The following is a 20,941-nucleotide window of genomic DNA, read 5'->3' as shown; positions in this document are numbered from 1 at the left end:
TACAGTTCTGAGGACGGTGCTCGGCCCCCAGACACTGAAGACACGACGAGTGCCTATCAGTGAGCGAGATTACCCGGGCGCACTGGGTGCACTTCTTGAAGCCGCTGGAAGGCTTCGATGTCATGGGCGGAAAAATCACGCCGGCGAAATCAAAATCCGAAATGACGAATTTGAGCACCAAAAAGTTTTAGGGAGAAAATCTCGACCGAGGCCGAAAAGAGGCCTACCCTGACGACGAAAGAAAACTTACCGGGGCAAAGACTGAAAAATACGGGAAGGGACAAACGAAGCCCGGGGGGCTTCCGGAGCACTTCCCAACAATTTTTTAAAGATTTTCCGAAGAAAACACACGTCAACGAAAAAAGGACGCGCGAGGTCGACTTTCCGGGGCTCGACACGGCGAAAACACGACCGTACCGAGTGCGGACAAAAGAAGACTGGCCGGCTCGAGCCGGTTTCGGGCGGGAAGACGGCCGCACATGCGCGAGGACTAGCAAAGGACTTTGCTAGTGAAGATTCCGATTGGAGGGGCTGCCGTGGACGTCACCCATCAGTGAGAACAAGCAGCCTGCTTGTCCTCGGAGAACTGTATGAATAAACTTCAAGAGAATCAAGCATGTGAAGTGCAGAAATGACAGCCTTGAACTCTATACTGCTGATGTAGAAACACTGCTCAGTAGGAGACTATAAACCTTGAGTGTACAGGTATAAAAAGCTATGGATGGGGAATGTAAGGAGAAGCATCTATTTTAAGGACAATATTGTGACAAAGCTCTTGAAATGGTTGACGTGGGCAGATTAGCCCCTTTGCCAAAGAAGACATTTTGATATTAATCTTTTTGGCCAGGGTATTCAAACACTATTCTCACTGTAGTTTGAGGTGCTATTTATAATGGTCTCATGTGTGGCAAAATGTATCACATGGATGGAGGCACCATATCACCCAGGAGACAAGAGTGTTTCTGGCTGTTACTGAGCAAGCCTGAGTAAGATGTTTACTGTGCTTCTGTCTTCTGGGAAACCTGTCCTGGCCACTTTGATGTTTAGATTTGATGAACTGAGCTGACTGCAACACAGATTTTACCCTGTTGAGGAGGAATCTCAGATCTCAAAGCTTCTTCTGTGGCTTGGAGAGTTGCTGGTAGGGAATGCAGCATGGATCCCGAGACAAGTCAATAATCCAGATATGGACAGAGAAAATGACTGTTCCTGTAATGATGAGTAGTAACAGCAAGGCAACCTGAGAATACCCTAGGTGTCACTGACAGGCTGAAGAACAGTATTCTGTTTTGGTAGTGATGATTGATGAACTTGATTCTTACAAACTGTCAGTGGTCTACATGAATTGAAATGTGTATGTAAGCTTCCTTTAGATCTAGAGAGGCTAGCCAGTGATCCTGATGGAGTAAGGGAAGGATGATGGCAAGTGTGCATTTTGAACTTTTTTTTTGTTATGAAAACATTTGGATTGCCGAGATCAAGGATGGGTAGGCAGCCTATTTTCTTTGTGATCAGGGGAAAAAAAACAACTTGGAAGTCCATGTTTTGTTGATCTGGAAGCACAAATTCCAGTTTTATTTCACAAGCACTGAAGATTGGTACTTAAAATGGTAACCTACAGCTGTGAAACTTGCAGCTTGCTCTGGGGCAGGAGTTGTGTAACCATGTTCTATGATCTGTAATACCCAACAATCTGTTATGGATTATTAAGCCATTCTAAAATACTGAAGTCTGTCTCCCACTAGCACACAGTCAAAAAGCAGGACTGGACTTGCTAGGGACAGTCTAGGCAGTTGCCAGTCTTGTCCTTTTGTGGCCTCCGACATTGACAATAAGGGTGGAGAAGCAGATGTCGATTAACTGCTCTTGCGTAAGGCTGATAATGTTGCTGTAGCTAAAACTGAAGTAATGATTCAATTTCTTGTGGACAAACTGTTGAGACCTAAGGAACAGATAAAAGACCAGATAATTAGAACAGATCTCAGATTGTACAGCAATTATCCTTGACTCAAGGCATAGCATCTTTTACTTCATCTCCAAATAAATTGTTCCCTAGACAGGCATCAGCAAGATGGTCATGAAGGTCTTCATAGAATCTGGACACTCCTAGCCATGCTATTCTTTTTGCCCTAATAGCAAAAGCTGCTGGTTTAGGAAGATGTGTCATGGGTATCCTAGGTGGTGCAAGAGCACTCTTGTAAGTCCAAATATAGTCATATGATCTACTGTGGTTGAGCCTTCTTAAGTGTTGCACAAGAAGAGCATGGAGGTAGTGCAAAATCTGTAGCTGATGGGCTAAATATTTTAGACCTTCCTTCGGTAGGTTTCAAAAAGCTTGTATTTCCCCAACAGGGTTTGCAAATAGGACCCGAATGACTTGGCCTTATAAAAAAAAACAACATCTAAGCCTACATACAAGTGAGGGAGCTGGACGAACCTATTTCAACTTCAGACATCTAGATGCTGGTTCAACAGAGGCTGGGGTCTTTCAGTTATTGAATGCCCTAGAGTACCTGATGAATTAGATGTGCAGTTATTTCTTTTGGTGTAGTCAGGGCCTGGAGAATGACTTAGAAGTTCACTTTATTACAGGCTGCTGGGGTAAGACTTAGTAAAGCTTTACATATTTTGAGTAAGAACTTTGGACAGCAACGGTCTGGTCATTGGTGTGATTTCCAGTGTAGAGCTTTGGGGGTTGACTTCTATGCACTCATGCATTGAAGAATCTTCTAGATTTTCACCATTCACAGAGTATGACAGGCTCTGGAAGGTGCAAGTGTCGCCTGAGCCCAGGTGCATTCTTCTACTGCGAAGTCCCAGAAATCTTGAGAAAAAGGGAGGAAGACTGCTGAATATGGATGACGGTCTTCTATAAATGTTCTGAAATTCTCTACCTGAGGCTCTGTTCTGAAGCAGAAGTGAACAATTTGAGCACTAGACGGAGCAGTCCTGTGAGGAAGCTGACCTATAGTGGCAACTAGTGCTGCAAATTTAGGAGATGGTGGCATTTGACTACTCTCTAAATCCAGCTTCATTCTACATGCAGAAAGCAGAACAGAACACGGATAACAAAAGGTTAAGATATGTCACTGCTGCTTCCCTTCCCTGTGTCTGTTTGTAGTTGGGCAGCCTTAGACGGTATACAGTTCTGCCGTAACTTTTGAAAATTTTAAGGTTTGCCCCTTTGTTGGCCTATGGCTAGACAGCGTGAGGTGAAGCACCACATGGAGCTATTTTCATTGCCTTATTTACAGGGGCAGAGCATTTCTGAGTGCTAGAGCAGGATATCTGGGAGGAACCACTGTATTTATTTTCAAAGTGTGTTTATTAATAATTGCAATAATACCAGTTTCAAAATATTTTTCAGCACAATATATCCCCCAACCCACCCTGCCTCCCATCCCCCACAGCATTACATCATATACATAATGTATCACCCAAGAATACCAGATGAAGGTAGGTTTTGGCTCTTATAACCATCATCCCTCCATCCCACTCAATCAACACACATACCTCCACCCTCCCTTGTAGCCACCGATGTCTACTACATCATGACCTGAAATCAATTTAACACCAAACTCTGGGCCTTAGGAGAAAAGGAATGGATATAGCAATTTCATATTCAGGGGGTTATTTTTGACTCTAAACTTATATTTAAACCACAAATTGATGCCCTTATCTGTTCATCTTTGCATTGCACAGAATTCAATCGGTCTGTCCTTTTCTCTCTGTATCATCTATTTGTTCTCTTGTTCTTACTATGGTGATCTCCTGAATGGACTACTGCAACTCTCTATACTGGTCTTCCTCTATACTCCATTAAGTGCTTTCAATTGATTGAATCCATGTTTGTTAATCTTATCCATCGCACATGCCGTTTTGATTAGGTCAACCCCCCCCCCCCCCTCCTTAAACTCAAACACTGGCTCCCTGTCTCAATTAGGGTCCGCTTTAAAATACTCACGCTTTTTAAGAATCGATCTGCAGTTGCTCCAGTTTACTTATCCAAACTACTGGTTCCCTATTGTCCTGCTCAGTGTCTCCGCTCCTCATCAGATAATCTCCTCTATGTACCATTCCCTTCGGCTCTTCATCTCTCACTTTCTCAAGACTCTGCTTTCAACTACCTAGGTCCCAAACTGTGGAATTAATTGCCTTCTTTCCCAAGGATGCCTATACTTCTACAATCATTTAAGTCCCCTTCTGAAAACTCACCAATTTTCTGAAGCCTTTAATTAAGACATAGGTTTATTTACAGCATTTTCAGTTTTGTGTTCATCTTCCTCTGTTTTCCCACTTGATCCCTTTTGTCTTTTCTTCAACTCTCAACCTACTTCATCAGCACTGTTCTATTGTTTTAGGTTATAGTGTAAACCCGCTTAGTCACCTATCCAGGTTCAATTTTGCGGTATGTCAAAAATACGAAAATTATTATTATTTGTTACATTTGTATCCCACATATTTGCAGGCTCAATGTGGCTTACATAATACCGTGAAGGCATTCGCCAAATCCGGTACAGGATAGGTACAAAATGTTGTATTGGGATTTTATATTTAAACCTTTTTGTTAAATTCTGTGCAACTGTTTATACATCACAAATAGAAAACAATAACAACGAGCAACTATAATAATGCTTTGTAAAGTGAATGATACATACCTGTAGCAGGTGTTCTCGGAGGACAGCAGGCTGATTGTTCTCACGACTGGGTGACGTCCGCGGCAGCCCCCACCAACCGGAAAAAAGCTTCGCGGGACGGTCGGCACGCAGGGCACGCCCACCGCGCATGCGCGGCCGTCTTCCCACCCGTGCGCAACCGCTCCCGCCAGTTGAATGACTAGCAAAAGATGAAACACACAACTCCAAAGGGGAGGAGGGAGGGTAGGTGAGAACAATCAGCCTGCTGTCCTCGGAGAACACCTGCTACAGGTATGTATCATTCACTTTCTCCGAGGACAAGCAGGCTGCTTGTTCTCACGACTGGGGTATCCCTAGCTTTCAGGCTCACTCAAAACAAGAACCCAGGTCAATTGAACCTCGCAACGGCGAGGGTACAACAGAAATTGACCTACGAAGAACAACTAACTGAGAGTGCAGCCTGACCAGAATAAATTCGGGTCCTGGAGGGTGGAGTTGGATTTACACCCCAAACAGATTCTGCAGCACCGACTGCCCGAACCGACTGTCGCGTCGGGTATCCTGCTGGAGGCAGTAATGTGATGTGAATGTGTGGACAGATGACCACGTCGCAGCCTTGCAAATCTCTTCAATAGTGGCTGACTTCAAGTGGGCCACTGACGCTGCCATGGCTCTAACACTATGAGCCGTGACATGACCCTCAAGAGTCAGCCCAGCCTGGGCGTAAGTGAAGGAAATGCAATCTGCTAGCCAATTGGAGATGGTGCGTTTCCCGACAGCGACCCCTAGCCTGTTAGGGTCGAAAGAAACAAACAATTGGGCGGACTGTCTGTGGGGCTGTGTCCGCTCCAAGTAGAAGGCCAATGCTCTCTTGAAGTCCAATGTGTGCAACTGACGTTCAGCAGGGCGGGTATGCGGCCTGGGGAAGAATGTTGGCAAGACAATTGACTGGTTAAGATGGAACTCCGACACCACCTTCGGCAGGAACTTTGGGTGGGTGCGGAGCACTACTCTGTTGTGTTGAAATTTGGTATATGGAGCATGAGCTACTAGGGCTTGAAGCTCACTGACCCTACGAGCTGAAGTAACTGCCACCAAGAAAATGACCTTCCAGGTCAAGTACTTCAGATGGCAGGTATTCAGTGGCTCAAAAGGAGGTTTCATCAGCTGGGTGAGGACGACGTTGAGATCCCATGACACTGTAGGAGGCTTGATAGGGGGCTTTGACAAAAGCAAGCCTCTCATGAATCGAACGACTAAAGGCTCTCCAGAGATGGCTTTACCTTCCACACGATAATGGTAAGCACTAATCGCACTAAGGTGATTCCTTACTGAGTTGGTCTTGAGGCCAGACTCTGATAAGTGTAGAAGGTATTCAAGCAGGTTCTGTGCAGGGCAAGAACGAGGTTCTAGGGCCTTGCTCTCACACCAAACGACAAACCTCCTCCACTTGAAAAAGTAACTCTTTTTAGTGGAATCCTTCCTGGAGGCAAGCAGGACCCGGGAGACACCCTCCGACAGACCCAACGCAGCGAAGTCTACGCCCTCAACATCCAGGCCGTGAGAGCCAGAGACTGAAGGTTGGGGTGCAGTAACGCTCCGTCGTTCTGCGAAATGAGAGTCGGAAAACACTCCAATCTCCACGGTTCTTCTGAGGACAACTCCAGAAGAAGAGGGAACCAGATCTGACGGGGCCAAAAGGGCGCTATCAGAATCATGGTGCCGCGGTCGTGCTTGAGCTTCAGTAAGGTCTTCCCCACCAAAGGTATGGGAGGATAAGCATACAGGAGGCCGGTCCCCCAATGGAGGAGAAAGGCGTCCGACGCTAGCCTGCCGTGTGTCTGAAGTCTGGAACAGAACAGAGGCAGCTTGTGGTTGGTCTGAGAGGCGAAAAGGTCCACCGAGGGGGTGCCCCACTCTCGGAAGATCTTGCGTACCACTCTGGAATGGAGCGACCACTCGTGCGGTTGCATGACTCTGCTCAGTCTGTCGGCCAGACTGTTGTTTACGCCTGCCAGGTATGTGGCTTGGAGGAGCATGCCAAACTGGCACGCCCAGCGCCACAGCCCGACGGCTTCCTGACACAGGGGGCGAGATCCGGTGCCCCCCTGCTTGTTGACGTAATACATTGCAACCTGATTGTCTGTCCGAATTTGGATAATTTGGCAGTACAGCCGATCTCTGAAAGCCTTCAGCGCGTTCCAGATCGCTCGGAACTCCAGGAGGTTGATCTGCAGATCCTTTTCCTGGAGGGACCACAGACCCTGGGTGTGAAGCCCATCGACATGAGCTCCCCAACCCAGGCGAGATGCATCCGTCGTCAGCACCTTCGTGGGCTGCGGAATTTGGAATGGACGTCCCAGGGTCAAATTGGTCCGGATGGTCCACCAGAGCAGTGAAGTGCGGCAACTGGTGGAGAGGCGGATGACATCTTCTAGATTCCCGGTGGCTTGGAACCACTGGGAAGCTAGGGTCCATTGAGCAGATTTCATGTGAAGACGAGCCATGGGAGTCACATGAACTGTGGAGGCCATGTAACCTTGGAGGATGTAATGGGTCAGTTCAGCAAGCTGAAGAGTAGTAAATCACCGGGACCTGATGGTATTCATCCCAGAGTATTAATAGAACTAAAAAATGAACTTGCGGAGCTACTGTTAGAAATATGCAATCTGTCCCTAAAATCGAGTGTAATACCGGAAGACTGGAGGGTAGCCAATGTTACTCCGATTTTTAAGAAAGGTTCCAGAGGAGATCCGGGAAATTATAGACCGGTGAGTCTGACGTCGGTGCCGGGCAAGATGGTGGAGGCTATTATTAAGAATAAAATTGCAGAGCATATACAAAAACATGGACTGATGAGACAAAGTCAGCACGGATTTAGTGAAGGGAAGTCTTGCCTCACCAATCTAATGCATTTTTTTGAGGGGGTAAGCAAACATGTGGACAATGGGGAGCCGGTTGATATTGTATATCTGGATTTTCAGAAGGCGTTTGACAAAGTGCCGCACGAAAGACTCCTGAAGAAATTGCAGAGTCATGGAATCGGAGGTAGGGTATTATTATGGATTAAGAACTGGTTGAAAGATAGGAAGCAGAGAGTAGGATTGCGTGGCCAGTATTCTCAGTGGAGGAGGGTAGTTAGTGGGGTCCCGCAGGGGTCTGTGCTGGGTCCGTTGCTTTTTAATGTATTTATAAATGACCTAGAGATGGGAATAACTAGTGAGGTAATTAAATTCGCCGATGACACAAAATTATTCAGGGTCGTCAAGTCGCAGGAGGAATGTGAACGATTACAGGAGGACCTTGCGAGACTGGGAGAATGGGCGTGCAAGTGGCAGATGAAGTTCAATGTTGACAAGTGCAAAGTGATGCATGTGGGTAAGAGGAACCCGAATTATAGCTACGTCTTGCAAGGTTCCGCGTTAGGAGTTACGGATCAAGAAAGGGATCTGGGTGTCGTCGTCGATGATACGCTGAAACCTTCTGCTCAGTGTGCTGCTGCGGCTAGGAAAGCGAATAGAATGTTGGGTGTTATTAGGAAGGGTATGGAGTCCAGGTGTGCGGATGTTATAATGCCGTTGTATCGCTCCATGGTGCGACCGCAGCTGGAGTATTGTGTTCAGTACTGGTCTCCGTATCTCAAAAAAGATATAGTAGAATTGGAAAAGGTACAGCGAAGGGCGACGAAAATGATAGTGGGGATGGGACGACTTTCCTATGAAGAGAGGCTGAGAAGGCTAGGGCTTTTCAGCTTGGAGAAGAGACGGCTGAGGGAGATATGATAGAAGTGTATAAAATAATGAGTGGAATGGATCGGGTGGATGTGAAGCGACTGTTCACACTATCCAAAAATACTAGGACTAGAGGGCATGAGTTGAAGCTACAGTGTGGTAAATTTAAAACGAATCGGAGAAAATTTTTCTTCACCCAACGTGTAATTAGACTCTGGAATTCATTGCCGGAGAACGTGGTACGGGCGGTTAGCTTGACGGAGTTTAAAAAGGGGTTAGATAGATTCCTAAAGGACAAGTCCATAGACCGCTATTAAATGGACTGGAAAAATTCCTCATTTTTAGGTATAACTTGTCTGGAATGTTTTTACGTTTGGGGAGCGTGCCAGGTGCCCTTGACCTGGATTGGCCACTGTCGGTGACAGGATGCTGGGCTAGATGGACCTTTGGTCTTTCCCAGTATGGCACTACTTATGTACTTATGTACTTATGTATGACCCAGAAGTCTCAACATCTGCCGAGCTGTGACCTGCTGAGACGCTCTGGTCTGCGAAGCGAGGGACAGGAGGTTGTTGGCCCTCGCTTCGGGAAGGAAGGCCTGAGCCGTCTGGGTATTCAGCAGAGCTCCTATGAATTCCAGAGACTGGGTTGGCTGGAGATGGGACTTTGGGTAATTTATCACAAACCCCAGCAGCTCCAGGAGTTGAATAGTGCACTGCATGGACCGGAGGGCTCCTGCCTCCGAGGTGTTCTTGACCAGCCAATCGTCGAGATATGGGAACACGTGCACTCCCAGCCTGCGTAGGTACGCCGCCACCACCACGAGGCACTTTGTAAACACTCGTGGGGCGGAGGCGAGCCCAAAGGGCAGCACACAGTACTGAAAGTGTCGTGCGCCCAGGCAGAATCTGAGATACTGTCTGTGAGCTGGCAGTATCGGGATGTGAGTATATGCATCCTTTAAATCCAGGGAACATAGCCAATCGTTTTTCTGAATCATTGGTAGAAGGGTGCCCAAGGAAAGCATCCTGAATTTTTCTTTGACCAGGAATTTGTTCAGGCCTCTCAGGTCTAGGATGGGACGCATCCCCCCTGTTTTCTTTTCCACAAGGAAGTACCTGGAATAGAATCCCTGCCCTTCCTGCCCGGGTGGTACGGGCTCGACCGCATTGGCGCTGAGAAGGGCGGAGAGTTCCTCTGCAAGTACCTGCTTGTGATGGGAGCTGAAGGATTGAGCTCCCGGAGGACAATTTGGAGGCAGGGAGGCCAAATTCAGGGCGTATCCGCACCGCACTATTTGGAGAACCCACTGGTCGGAGGTTATGAGAGGCCACCTTTGGTGAAAAAATTTTAACCTCCCCCCGACCGGCAGATCGTCCGGTACGGACACTTTGAGGGCGGCTATGTTCCCGTGGATCCAGTCAAAAGCCCGTCCCTGGCTTTTGCTGTGGAGGCGCAGGGGGCTGCTTAGGCGCACGCTGTTGACGGGAACGAGCGCGCTGGGGCTGTCCCTGTGCCTGACGAGGCCTTCGGGTCGGCTGGTTGTACCTACGCTTTGCAAAAGAATAGGGTGCAGCCTGCCGGGCCCGGGAAAAACGTCCACCTGCTGAGGTGGATGCTGAAGGCGCCCGGTGGGAGAGCTTGTCGAGAGCGGTTTCCCGCTGATGCAGTTGGTCCACCATCTGCTCGACCTTCTCACCAAAAATGTTATCCCCCCGGCAAGGGACGTCGGCCAGTCTCTGCTGGGTGCGGTTGTCCAGGTCAGAGGCACGCAGCCATGAGAGCCTGCGCATCACTATACCTTGGGCCGCAGCACGAGATGCCACGTCACAGGTGTCATAGATACCCCTGGACAGGAACTTTCTGCACGCCTTCAGCTGCCTGACCACCTCCTGATAAGGCCTGGACTGCTCCGGCGGGAGCTTCTCGACCAGGTCCGCCAGTTGTTGCACATAGGTCCGCATGTGAATGCTCATATAGAGCAGGTATGACTGGATGCGGGTCACGAGCATGGAGGATTGGTAGGCCTTCCTCCCAAACGAGTCCAGTGCGCGAGACTCCCGCCCCGGGGGCGCCGAGGCGGTATCCCTCGAACTCCGTGCCCTCTTGAGAGCAGAATCCACGACCGCCGAGTCATGGGGCAATTGGGGCCGCATTAACTCTGGGTCGGAGTGGATCCTGTATTGGGACTCTGCTTTCTTGGGAATGGTGGGGTTAGTTAACGGTCGCACCCAGTTCCGAAGCAGTGTCTCCTTGAGGACATTGTGCAGCGGCACCGTGGAGGACTCTCTAGGTGGCGATGGATAGTCGAGGACCTCGAGCATCTCGGCCCTCGGCTCTTCCACAGAGACCACGGGGAAGGGAATGCTGATAGACATATCCCGCACAAAGGAGGCAAAGGAGAGGCTCTCGGGGGGTGAGAGCTTCCTCTCCGGTGAAGGCGTGGGGTCCGAGGGAAGGCCCGTAGACTCCTCTGAGGAGAAATATCTAGGGTCCTCCTCTTCCCCCCACGAGTCCTCATCCTCGGTATCGGACATAAGCTCATGTAGCTGAGTCCTGAACCGGGCCCGGCTCGACGTCGAGGCACCGAGGTCTCGGTGTCGTCGAGCGGTGGACTCCCGCGCCGGCGGGGACGGAGCTCCCTCCATCGACGTCGACGGGGACTCCACCTGCGTGGCGGTCGAGACCGGCGCCGGGCCAGAGCTCATCGGCGCCGGGGGTGCACAGCCTGGCGCATCAGCCCTTCCAGGATCCCCGGAAGGATGGCTCTGAGGCACTCGTCCAGGCCCGCTGCCGGGAAAGGCGGTGGGGCCGGTAGGGGTGTCGGTGCCAGAAGCTGATGGGGGCCAGGAGACGGCACCGAGGTGCCGTAACCCTGACGCGTCGGTACCTCCACGACCGACGGGGACCTCTCCTCTCAACGATGACGCTTCGGCGCCGCCTCCTCTCCGATGTTCGGATGCACCGAGGGCGACCGGTGACGACGCTTCTTGTCTTTCTTCCGATGCGCGTCACCGGTGCCGGGAGGTATGGAGGAGGAGGAGGACGATCCCCCTCGGTCCCGAGGAGCCGGGTCAGACAGGGTTCGGTCCCGAGGGCCACGGGCTGAGGGAGTGACCGGGGCCGACTGCCCATGCGGCCGCTCACCTCTACCCTCGCCAGCGGACCGGCGGGCCGACGGGACCTGTTCTCCTGGGGTCGATGCCATCGGTGCCGATGTCTCGGGCATCGATACCGGTACCGAAGGACCGGGCGTCGATACCGATGCCGTCGAGGTCGACGTCGAGGGGCCGGCGCAAGTTCCAAAAAGACGGTCCCGCAGAACTTGCCTCGCAACCTGAGTCCGTTTCCGGAGACCGAGACACAGGGAACACGACTTGATATTGTGCTCCGGCCCGAGGCACTGGAGGCACCAAGCGTGGGTGTCGGTCTGCGAGATCGGCCGGCCGCAGCGACCACACTTTTTAAATCCACTCGGGACCCTTGAGGACATCGACGGAAAAATCGCGTCGGCGAAGTCAAAGTCGTCAATGGTGGCTGAAATCACACCACGAAAAGGAAAACGACCGTGCGGCCACTAGGCCGCAATGCGGCGTCCCCGCTGGAAGCGAGGGAAAAAGGGAGCGCGTGCTCCACACGCGCAGGGTTTCTTTTTTTTTTTTTTTTTTAAAAAGAAACCGGACGGTAACTAAACAAAGTTAAACAAAGAAAAAGCACGATCCGCGTAAACGCGATCGAAAATCCGGCGGCTGAATCAGAGAGAACGGCGAGGCACGACTCTCTCCAGACGCGGAAAAAAAGGAACTGGCGGGAGCGGTCGCGCACGGGCGGGAAGACGGCCGCGCATGCGCGGTGGGCGTGCCCTGCGTGCCGACCGTCCCGCGAAGCTTTTTTCCGGTTGGTGGGGGCTGCCGCGGACGTCACCCAGTCGTGAGAACAAGCAGCCTGCTTGTCCTCGGAGAATGCTTTTTACTATGTAAGCAGCTCTGCTTATCACAGTTTATAATATTCCTCTTACATGTTCTTTGTAATGCTTTTTTTTTTTTTTTTACTACTATGTAAGCCGCATTGAGCCTGCTGTATGTGGGAAAGCATGGGGTACAAATGTAATAAATAAATAACCCACCACCCTCTACCCTTCCAACCCCAACAGCAGCAGACGTCTAGTCTAACACTCCAAGGAGCCCTAATCCACCCTGTTAAAATGTTCAGGGGTACAAAATACAACCTGCTCAGTCTGTATGCCCTAGAGTAGGAGAAATATGCCCTATGGAGCACTGCTATTTTTTAATCTGTGGATGAATAATAAGTCATCAACAATCTCAGAATTCAGTCTAGCTATTCTGTCTTCCACATTCCTTCCTGCAACAGAAGGTTGGTAGCAAGAACAGGATGCCGGATGCAAATTATGCCAGTTCTGGCCAGCACTTTTGCTTGCTTTTCCAAAAAAATGAATATATTGTCGTCTGCATTAGAGAATGACATGGGGACAAAATTTGTCCCTGTCCATTCTGTCTGTCCCTACCCCATCCCCACGGGTTCTGTCCCCGTCCCCGCGGGCTCTGTCCTCATCTGCAAAAAAGTCTCACTTATGATTTTATATTTAAAATCTATTAAAGTATAAATAGAAATATGTTGTGCCATTGTTTATAAATGACAAATAGGAAATACAATGAGCAACTATGACAACCCCACCAACACCACACCCTCTACCCTTCCAACCTCAACAAATAGCTGACTTCTACTACCCCAAGGAATCCTAATCCACCCTGTTAAAATATCCAGGGGTACAAAATATAACCCATTCTGTATAAAGCACCATTATGATTTTTTAATCTGTGGATGAATAAGTCATCAACAATCTCAGGATTCAGTCTGGCTCTCCCTGTCTTCCACAGTTCTTCCTGCAATAGGTGTCTTCTCAGACGTGCTGGTAATAGGAATGTACAGGATCCCCCCATGCAAAAATCTGCCACTTGTGATCATTTTTTTTTTTTTTGAAAAATCAAAATATCGTTGTCTGCATCACTCAAAAATAGATAATGGTCTAGGTCATTAACAGGCTTCAAAGTAGAGACTGACACGGAGACAAAGTTCGTCCCCATCCCCATGGGCTCTGTACCCATCCCTGCCCCGTCCCCACGGGCTCTGTACCCATCCCTGCCCCGTCCCCACGGGATCTGTCCCTGTGGGCTCGGTTCCTGTCCCTGCAGTTATCACAATTAACAGGCTTCAAAGTAGAGAATAACACAGGGACAAAGTTCGTCCCCATCCCCGCAGGATGTCCCCATAGATATCATGAGTCCCCATCCTCGTGTCATTCCCTAATATGGAGACCCATCACATGAAGAAGAAAATTCTGTATTTATAAAAATAAATCTCAGAAAACAAATATGCTTGTTGGTTGCAGGCAAATCTGCCTAGAACTTTTGCAATTAAGTAGAACACGTTTTAAATAAATATAAGCAAATGAAACAAATGTGGAATACCTTTTTGACCTCTTCTTCAAAACCTTTTTCCAGGTATTTGTAACGTCTGATGAGCTTGTTAAATACCTGCAATACACAAAAGTACACTAAAAAGTATCCTATTTTTTTTTTTGAAAGGGGGAAGAGAAGAGGAGGAGGAGGAGGACACAAACAAACTACAGCTGGAGTATGCTATTTCAACTTGAGTTTCTAGAAACAGATAAGTAAACAACACAGTAGGTATGTTGGAAATCAAGACAAACTACCAGGATGTGTTATTCTAATCTAGATCAACTATATCTAAAAAAAAAAAATTATGTTAATTCTAGCAAAAAACTAGATTTGTTTTATGGCAAAGCAAAAGCACATTAAAATAAGACTGAATGGGGAGAGGTAGGAGAGATATGGGAAAATTAGGTTCTTACCATGATAATTTTCTTTCCTTTAGTCATAGCAGATGAAGCCATTACGTATGGGTTGTGTACATCAACCAGCAGGGGGAGATAGAGAGCACTCAATTTTTCACAGTGCCTCATGGCCAGCTAGCTCCACTGCCTCTTCAGTATTTGAAGCTTCCAAAGCAGTATGGCAAACCGCAATGGGAATAACATGAACTTTCCTCACAGCGAACGATGGCCCCTTAACAAGGGCATACACTCCAAAAAAGGAGGGAATGAACTCATCCTCCTGGAGGGAATAAACTCATCCTCCCAAAACATGAACTGGAGGGAATGAACTCATCCTCCTATAACTGTAACAAGAATCCTGAAGACTGTTTTCCGACTCCCCAAGGAAGGAATATAACTTCAGGAAACAGCAGCACCTAAAATCAGAATCACTGCAATACAATCATACACGGAGGGCTCATGGCTTCATCTGCTATGACTAAAGGAAAGAAAATTATCATGGTAAGAACCTAATTTTCCCTTCCTTGTCATCAAGCAGATGGGATGTAACAAAGCAATCCCTAAATAGGGTGGGAACAAGCCACACCACGCGCTAGCACCTGTGCTCCAAAACGCGCATCCCTCCTGGCAGCCACATCCAGCCTGTAATGTCGGGCGAAAGAGAGCTTAGAAGCCCATGTTGCAGCACTGCAAATCTCATGAAGAGATAGTGCTCCAGTTTCCGCCCAGGAAGAGGAAATCGCTCTTGTGGAATGTGCCTTAAAGGCTTCAGGCGGAGCCCGGCCAGACAGCAGATATGCTGAAAAGATAGCTTCTTTGAGCCAACGGGCAATAGTGTCTTTAGACGCTGAAGACCCTCTGCGAAGACCTGCAAACAGCACAAAAAGATGATCAGAGGTCCTGAAAGAATTTGTAATTCGCAGATACTGCAACAGAGTCCTGCACACATCCAAAAGGTGCAACTGCCCAAATGAACCTGGAAACTCCTCCTCAACAAAGGAGGGAAGAAAAACAGGCTGGTTTAGGTGAAACGCTGAAACCACCTTAGGCATGAAGGAAGGCACGGTTCGAACCGTGACCCCTGACTCTGAGAATTGCAGAAAAGGGTCTCTACAGGACAGCACCTGGAGCTCTGACACCCGTCTCGCCGAGGTAATGGCCACTAAAAAGACGGCCTTCAGTGTCAAATCTTTCTCTGAAGCACACCAAAGCGGTTCAAAGGGAGCCCCCTGAAGGGCCTTCAATACTAACCCCAGGTTCCAAGCTGGACAAGGTGCCCGCACGGGACGACGGAGCCGAAGCACCCCTCTAAGAAACCGTGCCACATCTGGATGAGCAGCTAAGGACACGCTTTCAACCTTGCCACGCAGGGAGGCCAATGCTGCCACTTGCACCCGCAGGGAATTATAGGCCAAGCCTTTGTGTACACCATCCTGCAAAAAGTCCAGAATCGGCGAGACAGGAGCCCGCAATGGAGAAAGCGCTCTTGAAAAACACACCAGACTTCAAACTGGTGCCAAATCCTGGCATAAGCCACGGAAGTGGAGCGCTTGCGGGCCTGCAGGAGAGTGGAAATGACTGTTTGAATAGCCTCTCTCTCTCAATTGCGCCCTCTCAATCGCCATGCCATAAAACCAAAGCGGCAGGCGTCCTCCATGGCCACCGGACCCTGTGACAACAGGTGCAGAACCAGAGGTAACGGAAAGGGAGCCTACAACAGCATGTCGGAGGTCCGCATACCAAGGCCTCCTGGGCTACACCGGGGCGATGAGCACCACGTCTCCAGGATGCAGCCGAATCCGCAGGAGCACTCGCCCTATCAACAGCCACGGAGGGAAGACATACAGCAAGCCCAGGGGCCAGGGTTGAGCGAAGGCATCCAACCCGGCAGCGCGAGGATCCCTCCGTCTGCTGAAGGAGCACAGGACTTTGGCATTGGAACTGGTCGCCATAAGATCCATCACTGGCTGCCCCATTTGGCACATATCTGCAGGAATACATCGTCTGCTAGTTCCCACTCCGCTGGATCGATCTGATGCCTGCTTAGATAGTCGGCTTGCACGTTGCTCTGACCTGCAATGTGAGCTGCTGACAGGGACTGTAGATGCAGCTCGGCCCAGTGGCAAATTTGTTCGGCCTGTGCGGCTAGAGCTGTGCACTGAGTGCCGCCTTGTCGATTTATGTAGGCCACTGCTGTTGTGTTGTCCAACATCACCCGAACAGCCAATCCTTCCAGGGTCACTTGAAAGGCCAGAAGAGCCAGAAACACAGCTTTCAACTCCAGGCGGTTGATAGACCACTCCGACTCATCGGGCGTCCACAGACCCTGGGCATGCTTCCCCTGGCAATGTGCACCCCAGCCCTTCAGGATGGCATCTGTCACCACTAGACACCAATCGGGGTGCGCCAGCGGCATTCCCCACCGCAACATGCTGTCCGAGAGCCACCACTCCATACTGAGGCGGGCCGCAGGGAGCCAAGAAAGTCTGCACTGATAATCCTGAGATACTGGAGACCATCGTTGAAGTAGAGAATACTGTAGAGGTCTCAGGTGCGCTCTCGCCCATGGCACCACTTCCAAGGTGGCCGTCATCGATCCCAACAGCTGGACAATGTCCCAAGCTCACGGGTGAGGCATCCTCAGGAGCAGACGGATCTGATTCTGAAGCTTGCACCGCCTTTGTTCGGGAAGAAACACATAGCCCAAGGCTGTGTCGAATCTGGCCCCCAAATATTCTAGAGATTGCGAGAGGGTCAGGTAACTTTTGGCCATATTGACGACCCAGCCCAGAGATTGAAGGACTGAAACCACTCTGGATGTAGCTAGATGACTATTTTTCTGAGTCTGCTCTGAAGAGCCAGTCGTCTAGGTACGGGTGAACCCAAACTGGCACAAGCAACACTTGCCAACGGTTCGTTCCATCACCAGTGCAAAAAGCAGGGGATACAGGACAACCCCATCAAGTCCCCTGCTCTGCTCAAACTGTTGAGAATTAGCCCTATTAATGCATACGCAAGCTTGTGGCTTAGCGTAGAATGCTGAGACCTGAAAATGGGAGCCCAGAACAAATTTGGACAGAACCACATCCATAAACATCCAATGGGTGCAGTCGAGGCAGTCGAAGGCATTCTCAGCACATCGGTGTCTTGAGTGGAATGAGTAGTTGTGACCAGGTCAATTGTTCTGATTGTCATCAGAGGTTTGCCTATCTGGTCAAGATCGACCAAGGAAGGTAGGATCGCAGAAAGCCTACTGGCCAAAATCTTCACTAAAATTTACACATCTGTATTCAGCACTGAGATAGGGTGATAGCTCTGTGTGCCAGTCCTTTCTGTGGCTTAGGGATCACTGCAACCCAAGCCTCCATCATAGACAATGGGAAAGAGCAACCTAAATGAACAGCATTCAAGAGAAGTAAAGGAGCAAGCTCAGAAGTGAAAATATTTAAAGAATTCCCTTGCTCAGACAAAGAGAATCAATGGCCAAGTCAATCCCAGAGTCTGCAGTAAATAATTCACTGTAAATATTCCCTAAACTGCTCCCATATCTGAGTGGTACGGTCAATAAAATGCCAATCTTTGATTTTATATATTTCAATCAGCCTGCTGCCTATAAAGACAAAGGCCACTTTTTCTGTGGAGTACTTATCTAATTGCAATCTGCTTTTTTGTTTTGTTTTTCTGTGATTTTTTATAGAAAATGTTTAGCTTTCAGGTTAGTTTGCTCTGATTTGTCAGTTTGCTCAAATTTTACTGATTGAAACTAAGAATATTGCATTCTGCCTATTGTACTGTCTGCCTGAAAATTTATTGTGCAACTGTTCTCCTTTTTAATTTTCTTGCTTCACTGGAGATTAAGACCCTCTCTTAGGTGATTTTAACGTGCCTTTTGATATATCTTTTCACCTTGTCAGTCATCAAAAATAGGTCTGGCTTAATGTTTTGTTGGCTTACTCTTAAAACAAATTGTTAAAGATACAACACATCAAGCAGGACATACTTGATTTTTGTGTCTGAAAATTTTGGATATAGCGAATGATACATACCTGTAGCAGGTGTTCTCCGAGGACAGCAGGCTGATTGTTCTCACGACTGGGTTGACGTCCACGGCAGCCCCCACCAACCGGAACAAAAACTTTGCGGGCGGTCCCGCACGCAGGGCACGCCCACCACGCAAGCGCGGCCGTCTTCCCGCCCTTGCGCGACCGTTCCCGCTCAGTTGAATAACAAGCAAAGGAATGAGGAAAAAAACACAACTCCAAAGGGGAGGAGGGAGGGTAGGTGAGAACAATCAGCCTGCTGTCCTCAGAGAACACCTACTACAGGTATGTATCATTCGCTTTCTCCGAGGACAAGCAGGCTGCTTGTTCTCACGACTGTGGTATCCCTAGCTCTCAGGCTCACTCAAAACAAGAACCCAGGTCAATGGAACCTTGCAACGGCGAGGGTATAACAGAAATTGACCTACGAAGAACAACTAACTGAGAGTGCAGCCTGACCAGAATAAATTCGGGTCCTGGAGGGTGGAGTTGGATTTAAACCCCAAACAGATTCTGCAGCACCGAATGCCCGAACCGACTGTCGCGTCGGGTATCCTGCTGTAGGCAGTAATGAGATGTGAATGTGTGGACAGATGACCACGTCGCAGCTTTGCAGATCTCTTCAATAGTGGCTGACTTCAAGTGGGCCACCGACGCTGCCATGGCTCCAACACTGTGAGCCGTGACATGACCCTCAAGAGTCAGCCCAGCCTGGGCGTAAGTGAAGGAAATGCAATCTGCTAGCCAATTGGAGATGGTGCGTTTCCCGACAGCGACCCCTTTCCTATTGGGGTCGAAAGCAATAAACAATTGGGCGGACTGTCTGTGGGGCTGTGTCCGCTCCAGATAGAAGGCCAAAGCTCGCTTGCAGTCCAATGTGTGCAACTGACGTTCAGCAGGGCGGGTATGCGGTCTGGGAAAGAATGTTGGCAAGACAATTGACTGATTAAGATGGAACTCAGACACCACCTTTGGCAGGAACTTAGGGTGAGTGCAAAGCACTACTCTGTTATGATGAAATTTAGTATACGGAGCATGAGCTACCAGGGCTTGAAGCTCACTGACTCTACGAGCTGAAGTAACTCCCACCAAGAAAATGACCTTCCAGGTCAAGTACTTCAGATGGCATGAATTCAGTGGCTCAAAAGGAGGTTTCATCAGCTGGGTGAGGACGACGTTGAGATCCCATGACACTGCAGGAGGCTTGACAGGAGGTTTTGACAAAAGCAAGCCTCTCATGAATCGAACGACTAAAGGCTCTCCAGAGATGGCTTTACCCTCTACACGATGATGGTAAGCACTAATCGCACTAAGGTGATTCCTTACTGAGTTGGTCTTGAGGCCAGACTCTGATAAGTGCAGAAGGTATTCAAGCAGGTTCTGTGCAGGACAAGAACGAGGTTCTAGGGCCTTGCTCTCACACCAAGCGACAAACCTCCTCCACTTGAAAAAGTAACTCTTTTTAGTGGAATCCTTTCTAGAGGCAAGCAAGACACGGGAGACACCCTCAGACAGACCCAACGAAGCGAAGTCTACGCCCTCAACATCCAGGCCGTGAGAGCCAGAGACTGAAGGTTGGGGTGCAGAAGCGCTCCGTCGTTCTGCGAAATGAGAGTCGGAAAACACTCCAATCTCCACGGTTCTTCGGAGGACAACTCCAGAAGTAGAGGGAACCAGATCTGACGGGGCCAAAAGGGCGCTATCAGAATCACGGTGCCGTGGTCTTGCTTGAGCTTCAGTAAGGTCTTCCCCACCAAAGGTATGGGAGGATAAGCATACAGGAGGCCGGTCCCCAATGGAGGAGAAAGGCATCCGACGCTAGTCTGCCGTGTGTGTGCCTGTAGTCTGGAACAGAACAGAGGCAGCTTGTGGTTGGTCTGAGAGGCGAAAAGGTCCACCGAGGGAGTGCCCCACTCTCGGAAGATCTTGTGTACCACTCTGGAATGGAGCGACCACTCGTGCGGTTGCATGACTCTGCTCAGTCTGTCGGCCAGACTGTTGTTTACACCTGCCAGGTATGTGGCTTGAAGAAGCATGCCGAACTGGCAGGCCCAACGCCACATCCCGACGGCTTCCTGACACAGGGGGCGAGATCCGGTGCCCCCCCGCTTGTTGATGTAATACATTGCAACCTGATTATCCGAATTTGGATAATCTGATAGGACAGCCGATCTCTGAAGGCCTTCAGTGCGTTGACCGCTCTGAGCTCCAGGAGGTTGATCTGAAGATCTTGTTCCTGGAGGGACCACAGTCCCTGGGTGTGAAGCCCATCGACATGAGCTCCCCACCCCAGGCGAGATGCATCCGTCGTCAGCACTTTCGTGGGCTGCGGAATTTGGAATGGACGTCCCAGGGTCAAATTGGTCCGAATGGTCCACCAGTGCAGCGAATTGCGGCAACTGAGGGACAGGCGGATGACATCTTCTAGATTCCCGGTGACCTGGCACCACTGGGAAGCTAGGGTCCATTGAGCAGATCTCATGTGAAGACGAGCCATGGGAGTCACATAAACTGTGAAGGCCATATGACCTAGGAGTCTCAACATCTGCCGAGCTGTGACCTGCTGAGACACTCTGGTCTGGGAAGCGAGGGACAGGAGGTTGTGGGCCCTCACTTTGGGAAGAAAGGCCTGAGCCGTCTGTGAATTCAGCAGAGCTC

General features: G+C 49.5%; 1 protein-coding gene across 1 annotated transcript in view; it reads right to left on the bottom strand.

Moving 5' to 3' along the window:
- BZW1 (basic leucine zipper and W2 domains 1) overlaps positions 1-20,941 on the bottom strand; it is a 124,346-nt gene that overhangs the window by 45,132 nt on the left and 58,273 nt on the right. Inside the window, exon 5 of the mRNA XM_030208793.1 lies at positions 13,858-13,923. Within this exon, the coding sequence (XP_030064653.1) occupies positions 13,858-13,923 (66 nt within the window). The remainder of the gene's footprint in view (positions 1-13,857; positions 13,924-20,941) is intronic.

The sequence above is a fragment of the Microcaecilia unicolor genome, chromosome 7, assembly GCF_901765095.1.
Source record: "Microcaecilia unicolor chromosome 7, aMicUni1.1, whole genome shotgun sequence".
Lineage (NCBI taxonomy): Eukaryota > Metazoa > Chordata > Amphibia > Gymnophiona > Siphonopidae > Microcaecilia > Microcaecilia unicolor.
Note: the sequence above shows the minus strand (reverse complement) of the source record. Positions and strands in the feature narration are given on the sequence as shown.